Source organism: Furipterus horrens, unplaced genomic scaffold (assembly GCF_987537825.1).
Source record: "Furipterus horrens unplaced genomic scaffold, mFurHor1.1.pri manual_scaffold_3, whole genome shotgun sequence".
NCBI classification, from domain to species: domain Eukaryota; kingdom Metazoa; phylum Chordata; class Mammalia; order Chiroptera; family Furipteridae; genus Furipterus; species Furipterus horrens.
Window position 1 is genome coordinate 171334861 of NW_028327173.1, and position 11029 is coordinate 171345889.

General features: G+C 51.4%; 1 protein-coding gene across 2 annotated transcripts in view; it reads left to right on the top strand.

Annotated features, from left to right (window-relative positions):
• The window catches only part of PAQR5 (progestin and adipoQ receptor family member 5), a 72558-nt gene that overhangs the window by 57566 nt on the left and 3963 nt on the right, over positions 1-11029 (top strand). For both annotated transcript variants that reach the window (XM_090270836.1, XM_090270837.1), the window contains 2 exons: positions 6293-6389; positions 8539-8680. In XM_090270836.1, the coding sequence (XP_090126962.1) occupies positions 6293-6389; positions 8539-8680 (239 nt within the window). The remainder of the gene's footprint in view (positions 1-6292; positions 6390-8538; positions 8681-11029) is intronic.

The following is an 11029-nucleotide window of genomic DNA, read 5'->3' on the forward strand; positions in this document are numbered from 1 at the left end:
CGCCCCTCCCCCAAGCAGTAGATAACAGGGAGGGAAAGGCATACTTTGTAACTCCACAGTGATCTTCACTCCAGCGTTTTTGGGTGGCATTTAGGTTTCATGGGACCTGAGAGGTAGGCAAGTTTCACAAACTTGACAAACTGGTTTTCTTTAAGAATGGAAAGGTAGATTCTTAAACCAGCATCGGGAATACGTGCCCTAACTTGCCTTCCACTTACCTGTCCTAGGACAGGTTGGAGCGTGCAATTGCTTTCCATAGGCGTGAGTCTCATTTCTAGGCACAGTCTCAACACTGGGTCCTGTGTTACTTCGTCTCATGGAAAGGCCTGGGCATAGGAATTGGGGATCAACTCTTCCCTCTTCCTGGAAATCACAGAGCTCCCTTAAAGCTGTGAGGAGACAGAGTCTGCCACAGAGTAAGAAATAGAATCAGATGTCATGGGGTGATTGTTTCCTTCCTTACCCCCATTCTTCAAGGACACTGGTGATGAAAGGCTCTTTCTGAAGTGCAGCCCCCATGCCAGGGCCAGAGCTGGGAGGGCTGCAGAGTTGGTGGAGAGAGAAGGAGGAAGGGTCCCTGCCTTGGGTGAGACGAGGAGTAGCACACATAGAAAAGTAACAAGGATGCTCAAAACCGCTCAAGAGAGGTGAAACATGCCCATGAGGCAGGCAGCGTGCTTGGGTGACTAGGCTCACTGATGGCCTGGTCCAGGGACCCGGACACACCTGGATCTGGTCCTGGGACAAGTCCCTGTTCTGCCTGATTAGCTCCTGCAGGGCCATGTAGCCCTGGTGTTTGGAATTTAGGGTCAGAGGGCAGCAAGCACTGCGGGTTGAGGGGCCCAGGAAGGCTTTGTGGGTGTAGGAGGAACAGTCCCAGAGTTCATGATCCAGGACTGCCTTCCCATGAACCCCCAATGCAAATTCTTGGAACATTTTCTGCTTTATTATTATTTTTTTAAGCTTTCCATATTACCTATAAGCCACCAGGGTAGACTGTTTCCTTCTAGCCAGGCGACCCACCCTGATAGTTCAGATGCAATAAATGGGTCTTTTGTATGTGACAAGCCTGGTACCTTTGGACAAACTCGTTTGGCAGGGCAGATTAGCTAGGAATCTTTTGAATGCACGTGTCTGGGAACTTTTCCTTTATCGATGAAATGGATTATTTCTGTTTATTTATGGGCACATCTGTGGCTACTCCATCCACCCATCTATCCAACCATCCATCCATCTATCCAGCCATCCACTCATCTATCCAACCATCCACCCATCTATCCAACCATCCAACCAACCATCCAACAATCCACTCATCTATCCAACCATCCAGCCATCACTCACCCACCCATCCAACCAACAAACCATTCAACATGGCTTTATATGCCTGTCACGTTCCAGGCATCATGTTAAGATCTGGGAATACCAGGAGGAGTGAGGCACAGTCTTGCCCTCAGAGAATGCCCAGTGCCTTAGGAAAGGCACACTGCAGACCCCCTGGGGAAATGGCCTTTAAAGTGTAGCATTACAGAATGTAACATAAACATATAACGATAATACAAAATGACGCCCACCTGGATACCCAGAGTTTTGCGAAGTGGCATTAGGACTGAGTACTGAGGGAGGTTAAACATTTTAGCTGGAGAGGAGAGAAGGGCTTTTGGACAGAGCAAACAGCCTGGACAAGGATGAGGGGCCGGAGAGGATGGGACTGGGTTGGGAGGCAGCAGGGAGCTTCAGGGTTGCCAGAGCCCACACAGCTGGAAGGGAAAGAGCAGCTAGAGAGGGGCCCCAAAGGTGGCTGGGGATTTGAGTGTCCCTTGTGTCCTACCAGGGCCTGGCCCTGTGCTCCTGAAGGATGGTTAAGATTCCCAGGAAGACAGTTCCTAAGACCCAGCTTCCATGCCCTGACGGGCTCTCGGGTGTGGTAACTACCACCGGTGAGGGGCTGTGCTGGAACAGCAGGGAAGAAAGGGGGCAAACGCCCATTCTCGGAGCCAGAGGTAGAGTGGGATGTGCTATTATGGGGGCCCTTAGGTTTCCTCCTCCCCTTGTCCTCTTCCTTTCCACGCTGGTGGTCTCCTTGCTCTTACAAGACCTGTGCTCTTTGTTTTCGTTCTCTGTCTTCATTGTCTTCCATGTTTGAGTGAAAAGAGTGACATAGGCAGGAAGTGACTCTGGCCCTGGTTAACTTCTGGAGAAGCAGGTGGAGAGGAGGGCAAGGCCATCTCCCAGATTTCACAGCCATGCTATATGGCTAGTCACTGCCCCCCTGGGCACCAGCGTCCATACCTTAAAACAAGGACAGCTGAGAAGATGTCCTCTGGGTTCTTTCTGGTCTGGGCTTTCTACAGTGCCAGTGTCTTTTCCAAGATTTCTCTCCTGCCTCTCCCTCTGGCTCCCTTAGTCCATGGTTTGGCCAGGACCAGCGAAGAACCAACCACCTTCTCCTTCCCTGAGCACAGCAGGAGATTGTGACGCTCGTTAGTAGCTTTTCACTTAGTCACATGCTTACCACAATAGCATGGTCTAAATGGCATTCAGTCCATCACAGTACACATCCTGAAGGTAAGTCTCTGCACAGAGAACTATGAGCTTCCCTGGCTGGGTTTTTGGTCTTCATTACCATGGACTTTGGTTCAAATGAACATGTTCCAGAAAACTGCTTTCTTGGCCTGTAGCATTTGAGAGGGGAACTGAGGGGATGGGTGACTTCTCTGCAGTTCTCAGAGCCAGGTGTGGGGTGGGAGGTGATGGAGACCCTGTCTGCTCATGCCTGCCAACCACACAAAAGTCCAGGCAGGCACCACTCCTTAGCAATGGGAGTAACACGGTGTTTTCTATACATCACAAGTTGCTGTACAGGCTTTTCTGGTTATCCATCCAAAGCATCCGGCCATTGGGTTTTTTATGGACAAATATTTGCTCAGTGTATTGCCTTGTGGTCAGTGCTGTAAGGGACAGGATGGGATCATCATCCCTGTGAGAGCCACACCATGGCAGTGGTGCCATGGCAAGTCAGAGCAGCGTGGAGGCCTGGAAGCGGGTGTGGAGGTCAGAGTTGGAAACAGGAGGCTCAGCAGACAGTGGTTCCCAAGATACACTGAGGGTCAGAGGGCTCAGCCAGATGACAAAATGCCACTAGGGCCAAGGCCAGCATGTGGAAATGTCCACGTCCCTGCAGTGTCACCCAGACAACAATAAAACAGCCATAAACACACACACACACACACACACACACACACACACACACACACACACACACCCACCCACCCCCCCCCTCAGCATTAAAATGGTGTTTCCAAAGGCACACACACCCTCAGCATTAAAATGGTGTTTCCAAAGACCCATTCATTTCAAACACTAGTTCCAGAATTCACTGGCAAATCGTTCCAGCTCTGCTGCAACAAGAATGATCAGGTTTTGAAACAGACTGGTACTGCATCGATCCTCTCTTGATGGAGGCTTCTCTCCAAATCTGGTGTTTCCTGGTTCTAGGCAGAGGAGGCCTGACTCCCTGTAAATTGGCCATCAACCCTGGGGTGCAGGGACTGCCTTACCAGGCCAGGCTTTGTGCGTGGGGTGCTTTGCAGGATTTTGTGGCTCTGGTCCTTCCTGGCGGAATCTCTGACTGTGGCGACACCCCGTGGCCTTGCCTGGAATTGCACCTTGGTAGCGGGAGGCCCCTCTGTGGCTGCTGGCCTTTCTGCCTTTTATTCTGTGTTGCTGTCTCTCTTCTGTTCTGCTTTTTCTCCTTTTTTTCCCCCTGTAGACTCAGCATTGAAGTTGGAGAGGCTGGTTCACTTGCCCCTGGGAAAGCACTTTATCAGGCTGGGTGAAATGTTGTCTCAAGTCACAGGAAATTCATGCTTTGGGATATGGCCCTCACCAGCCAGAGCCAGCTTTCTTCCTGTGTAAGTGGCCACAGAAAGAGCATGCTTTCACAGGGAGCCTCTTTTAACCCAGAAACTACAGGGGTCACAGCTTGTGGGGAATGAGGGAGCGGGCTTGCTGTGGTCAACTGGATCTGCCAAGGGAGCCTGAGGAGGCTGTTGAGACCTGCCCTGGTTCTTGGGGCAGCGGAGTTATGCTGGGTTTGCCTCCTGGGGCCAAGGGGCCTAGGTAAGGACAGATGAAGGCTGGGTGGTAGTGGTCTGAGGCCTGCTCAGCCTGCTGGAGGGAGAGGGTGTGAAATGGGAGCCAGGCAGCCCTGGGTTTAAATCCTAGCTTTGCCCCTTCTTAGTCATTTGACTTTAGACAAATCACACAGCACCTGTCTGTTCCCTCCTGTTCTATTTTCTGGTACAATGTGGCTACAAGATGGAGAAAGAGAGAGAATGGGTCCCATGACACACCTTGTTGTAAAAGCTGCCATTTAGTGACTGTCACTCTGCACTGTGCACAGTTGCAAGCTCCATGTGAGTATCATTTCATCAAATCTTTGCAGCAAGCCCATGAGGGGATATTTGTCTCCATTACACACAAGGTTTCTGAAGTGCAGAAAGGTTGCATGGCCTGCAGTCACGTGACCATGGAGGGCAGAGGCAGGATTCGAACCCAGGCTGTCCAGGTCAAATACCGCATGTGAGATCACATCACTATGCTGGTACACCTGTCCCAGGGTTTGTGGTTTGCTCCAAGGCTGCAGTTCTTGTTTGGGGCGGAAGGGGTGGGGGGTAGTGGGGTGATGAACAGAGGTCCCTTATTTCTCTTCCTCCTTCTCTTTGAGCTTCTTTTCTACCTCATGCTGCCATGTGTTTCTGTGATTTATGGGCAGGATCAGGAAAGAAGGACAGATATACTGATGCGCTTGAGTGAAGTTGGGGCTTGTCTCTGGAGTCTGTGGGGCTTCTCAGGTCCCGTAGGGCTGCCTCTTACCCCAGAACAGAGATCTCCATGCTCGGCCGCCCTGAGGGCTAGGCAGAACACAACCTGGTGGACATGCTTCTGAGCTGGGTGTGGGGGATCCAGACCGGAGCAAACCCAGCTCCAGCCCTTGAGAAGGTTGCTGACCACCCAGGAGACAGGTGTGGGAGTCTCTGCCATGTCCCTCACCCAAGGATATGGGCAGCAACAGGGCTTCTGGTCAGGTGCCTACACTGGCTCATAGGACACATGGACAATCTGGCCAGGGAAAATGGGCCTGGGCTGGGGGGAGCAGCAAACCATGTCTGGGGGAGAAGGTGTAGGCTTATGGGCTGGGACAGGTTCTGGGGAGCGGAGGTGAGGCATGGTGGTGGGACACACACCCTGACCCATCGGGAAAGCATGACAACGGGCAGAACTGTGGGGAAGGCTGAGAGGGCCTGAGTGCCTCCATTGGCCTACAGAGCGCGCCAGAACAGATGCCCCATGAGCCTTGGCGTGCTGGCTCTGCACCGAGGGAGGACCCAGCCCTCCACAGCACTATGGTATTGAAGCAGGTACCTGCCCCACCGCCTGTCCCAGGTGCATGGGCATTCCTTTACTTGAACCCCAGTTCAGGGCTGTGGTTTTGCGTGGGCATTCTCCTTGCCCCTCCTGTGTCCTCGCTGCCATCTGTGCTGTCCCACTCCCCCTACCCTCAGCTGCTGCCCCCTCCCCAGGCCAGGCCCAAGCCACCTGAGGCCCTGTCATGTTCTGTCCCACAGGACCTGCCTGCCTGTGACCAGCAGCACTTGTATTAATGTCAACCTCACTTGTCTTTGGGTTGGAGGTAGGTGGGGATGGTGACAAGGAGAGAAGGAAAAACCATACTACCTCAGTTTCCCCAGGCAAGTAGTGTCCCTGGGTGTGGTATTAAATATTCTAGGAGTTCCTTAGAGTAATTAAACACCTCATTGGAGCAAGGCTTCTGCACAGTAACCACCGAATGGCTCTGACTACTTAGGCGTCTGAACCTTCGCAGATGTGCTCGCCCCAGGGCCCGTGCCGCTGCGGCTGCCCACACCCATGTGTCTCCTGGCCTGGGGGTCACTGCTCTGCTGAAGGGCTCTTGGGCAGTTAGATAAGTTGGTGCTTGAAGGGCTTCTGCCAAGAGCTCCTCACCAGCGTCATCTGGACACCATTTCTTTTCATGGTCCCAGCAGATAGAGTCCCCTGAGTTCTTGTCACCTCTGAGCTTGAGCCACTCCCGTGGAAGTGGGAGGAAGGAGGAAGGAAGAGGGTGGTGGAGAAGCTGCTGGAGGAGGTTGTACAGAAATGCTTGCCTCCTGTTGGCAGCTTGCCCTGGATTATTTTGAATTTGCATGTGTGTGTAATTTACTGACATTCCTGTCATTCCCATTTCTCCCCCGTCCTCTCGTCCCTGATGCAGGTTTCTGGAGCTCCAGAAGCCCAGGCTCTGTAAGATGCTTCGTGTCCTCGCGTTTGCTTATCCCTACACCTGGGACTCTCTCCCCATCTTCTACAGGGTAAGGGTCCTGCTCATCTCCCCTGATGACCGGCAACAGTAGGGAGTCAGTGTTTTCCTGAGCTCCTGGGGGTCAGAGCACCACGCCAGTCACCGTAGGACACACAGGAGTGGAGACCCAGGTGCTTCCTTACTGGCACTTGCAGAGTAGTGAGTAGATAGCATGGCACAGATGCCTTGAAGAGCCATAGGAGCTGTGCCAGCCACCGCTGCTGATTGGGGCTCAGGAGTGATCAGTGGTAGAGGGCTGGGCAGGGGAGGCAGCCTGGGGTTAGTAGAATGACCGGGAGAACAGCTCTAAAGACAGATCTCTAATATTTACTCACTGGAGCCTTTGGGCAGATTATCATCTCTGTGCTTTGATTTCTCATCTGTAAAATGAACGTGGTAATATGTTCTTTTATTAGGCTTGGGAGGATTATGTGAGGTGGTGGCAAGAGTCAAAAAAAAAGCATTATTATTTATTATCATCAATTAATGTATTATTAGTAGTGATGGGAAAAGAATGAATGAAGGTCTTCAAGGAAAGAGGGGAGTTAGATGGAGAACACAAAATAAGACTGTGTAGGAGGAAAGAATGAAAGCACAGAAGTCCATGCACTCTCAAATCCTGAGTTCAAATCCCAATCCCACTACTCACTGGCTGTGTGACCTTAGTGCACATAACCTTTCTGAGCCTCAGTTTCCTCACTGTAAATGGGACTAACATCCCCTCCTTCACAGAGGCATAGAGGGGATTCATCAGAACAACAGAGCTGCGAGGCTCACCCATGCATGGCACATGCTCAACACCCAGTGAGTGGCAGTCCCCTCCCAGAGGCAGCCCGTGGGTCTGATGCCTGCCACCCAAATGGCCATGCCAAGGAGTGAAGGGGAGGGGCACAGCTGGCTCCCCCAGCCAGAGCACTGACCATGAGCTCTGTGCTTTAGCCTGTGTGGGCCTAGAGGAGACCCAGAGGTGGGGGTACAGCCCATTCCCCACCACTCCTTCCTCGAGGACACAGACCTCACACAGAAAACTGGAGCTGAGAGACCAAGCTGGTCCCATGTGCCACCAAACCACATCACTCAGGTTCTGCGTTATTATGAGCACAGTGGGCTCCTGGCACACAGCCACAGAGGGCAGGGGGAGGGAGGTCTAACCCAAAAGTACAGGAGATAGAAATTATAACCGATGGTGATGAGCACACGGATTCTGGAATCAGCCTGCCTGGATCCAGATCCTGACCTCACTTCTCATTAGTGGTTTTTGCGAGTCACCTTCTGGCCCAGATTCCTCATCTGCAAAATGGGAAAATGGAATCTGCCCATAGGAGTTGTTGAGATGCCCATGAAATGACACAAGTAAAAGGCCTGGCCTTGTGCCCTCTGGAGGTGGTGGCTGCTGTCATAATTTATAACAATAACACAAAAACTATACTTAACTCTGAAACAGTATCATGGCTGTAAGGAATACTTCTTGATGACTCAGAAGGCCTTCGAGGAATTGCTAAACCTTGAAGTCTTGATTAGGAGTATCAATTCAGGGGATGTGCTGGTTAGAAGTGAGTTCAAATGTGAAATGACCACCTTTTTTTAAAATTTATTTTTTAATCCTCACCTGAAGATCTATTTATTGATTTTAGAGAGAGAAGAAGGAGGAGAGAGGGAGAGAAATATGATGTGAGAGAGAAACATCGATCTGTTGCCTTCCATATGCACCCCAAGTTGGGATTGAACCCACAACCTTTTGGTGTATGAATGAGCCACCTGGCCAGGGCTGAAATCATCACTTCTGAATAAACTTGCACATTATCTCTGGGAAAAAAATGGGACTGTATCTAATGGGGTTTTTATTTCCTATCCTCCTCTTTTGTTTTCCTTTCTTTCCTTCCTTCCTTTTTTTTTTTTTTTTTTTTTGTAATTAACCCAAAAAATTCTCATGAGTATTTGGGAGATTAAAATACTATTTTCTTGGATCTTAATTGATCCCTCTCAGAATAGGAATTCTGTTCACACAGCCCCTCAGAGTTCCCTTTCCAAGCCACAGCCCTGAGGAGGTGGGGGCCTTGGACTGTGCAGTCCACACGTGTGTGCCAAGATGTCTGCAGGTGGTGACAAGGAAGGGGGGCCTCCTCTCAAGACCTGACATTTCTTTTAAATACCTGCAGCTATTCCTGTTCCCAGGGGAGAGTGCACAGAATGAAGCCACCTTGTACCACCAAAAGCATGTGGCCATGACTCTCCTGGCCTCTTTCTTTTACTCTGCACACCTGCCAGAGCGCCTGGCCCCTGGATGCTTCGACTACATCGGTGAGTGTGCAGTGATTCTGCTGCCATTGCCCTTTAGCCTGGGGTGGGCTCCCATCGCTGACACCAGGGACGCAGTTGGGGAGGGGGGCTGGGGCGCGGAGAAAAACAGTTCTTCAGGAAGTTCTCCAGGCACTGACCAAGGTGAATGAAATTGTGAGATAACAGCATCCAGAATGTATGTAGCCAGCAAATGATCAGGAAGGATGGGAGAGCAGGTGGGTCTAAGACTCTAAAGCATTCCTATGGGATATGGGGCCAGGGTAGTCCTATTATTACTCAGAACTTGAAATCCTGTTATTAAATGACCATTGAGGGCACACCTGGAGAGGAAGAGGAATGACAGGGTACACATGGCTCTGAGGGTACCAGATGCTGTGCAGGACTGTGCCCAAGGGAATGTGTCTGCCTTTGTCTTGTTCAGGTGGGTGCGATGGGGCCAGGAGCCAGGGTAGGGGAGTGGTTCTCAGGTATGGTTCCCAGACCAGCAGTTTCAGCCTCATCTGGGAACATGCAGATTCTTGGGCACTAACCCAGACCTCTCAAACCAGAAACTTGAGGGGGTTGGGGAGGGGGGTGGGAGGGGCAGAGCTCACTCAGAGGCTGTGTCACTCTTCCGTGGGCCTGAGCTCACTGAAGTTAAAGAAGTACTGTGGTGGCAGGGAGGTGGCAGAGCCACAGGGTTTACACCTGCTGGCAGAGCTCCTCCCCTCTCTGTCTAGGGAAGTGGGGCAGCCACTGCAGAATGTGAATCCCCTGCTGCGGCTCTGGGACTGCTGGAGGAGGCCCTTGGGTCACTTTTGGTGAGGCTGGTGTGTGTTGGGAAGAGAGATCCTTAGATAAGCTATCATGGGGACCCATGTGGTGGGCAGGAACCTTGCTTCTTTCCAAGCCCATTTTGTGTATCATTTTCCACCACCTCCCACCTAAGACACATGGCCAGATTTGCTTTGTTCATCCTAATTAGAGTTTTATCTCCTTTACTTATTCTTTCCTGCTGAAAGGATTACAGCAAGCAAAATACTTAGAGGCAGCTTTCAAAAGAGAAGGGAGATAAGAGGACGAGGGGTACCTGCCTACAGGAACCCACTAACCATGTCTGCCAACCCTGCCCCAGCTGGATGAAGCAGAAGTGACTATGTATGAGTCTGGGGGCTGCAGGAAAAATAGCCCTGGGCCTTATATTGCCAACTCCTTGGCTTAATAACATTTTTTTTTCACCTCTATCTTGTCCTCTTGGGCCTAGGGGTACAGCCCTATGGGGAGAAATTTGCCAGACAGCAGGTAATGACAGATAATTAAATCACTGAGTCTGAGGGATTTGGGAGTCCCTCTCCACCAGCCCCAGCAGGAAGTAAGTGCTGGGCCGGCCTGGTTAGCATTGGCCCACAGGAAGCTCCTCCCTATTCCTGCCAGGCCGGATTGCTGAAACCACTCTTCCTGCTGCAGCCCCGTTTCAGCTCTGTCTGGGGCCCAGGCCTCTTCTGTCTTTTCATGTCCTATTGTAATGGAGCAGGTCTGAGCCTCCGCTGGTGAGCACAGCGAGTCACCTCGCTCTGCTTGTCCCTGTGTCCTTGGAGAGCATGGCTCTCTGCTGGACTAGAAGCCACATTGCGGCATCACCCATGGATTTTGGGAATTGTACACGGCCCGTTAGTACAGTGTGAGGGAGGCAGGGGTGGTACCTTTAAACACGCCTTCTTCGAAGGGGATGCTCCCTGACATAAGGAACTCATCAACCGCCCAGGTGCGCTCCCATTTCCACCTCTGCTCCTGCCCAGCCATGCAGGTGGCCAGCCCTTCCTGGGTTAAGTCCTAGGGTACAACACTGAACCCCTTTTTTTACTGAAGGAAAATCCTTATTTAACTCCTGTGTTGAATTAGTCTGCTGGGGCCGCCGTAACAACAGACATTTATTTCCTCACAGTTCTGGAGGCTGGAAGTCCCAGATCCTGGTGTCAGCAGGACGGGCTTCTTCTGAGTCTTCCCCTTGGCCCATAGAGGGCCAGCTTCATCTCTCAGCACGTGGTCTTCCCTCTGTATGTGCACATCCGCGTCCTAGTCTCCTCTTCTTATATAAGGACACCAGTTACAGTGGGTCCCACCCTAGTGACTTTGTTTTAACTTAATTATCTCTCAAAGACTCCATTTCCATATATGTTCACATTCTGAGGTACTAGCAGTTAGGACTTAAACATAAGAATTTAGAAGAGGGAGACATAATTCAGCCCATGACACACGTGGCCTTCTCATCTTACACTTGGTTTCTGAAGGTCATCTCCCAAGGCAGTCCCCAGCCCCCGCAGTGGACTCCTCTTCTCACCAACCAGTGAATTCGCAGGTCCCTGCCCA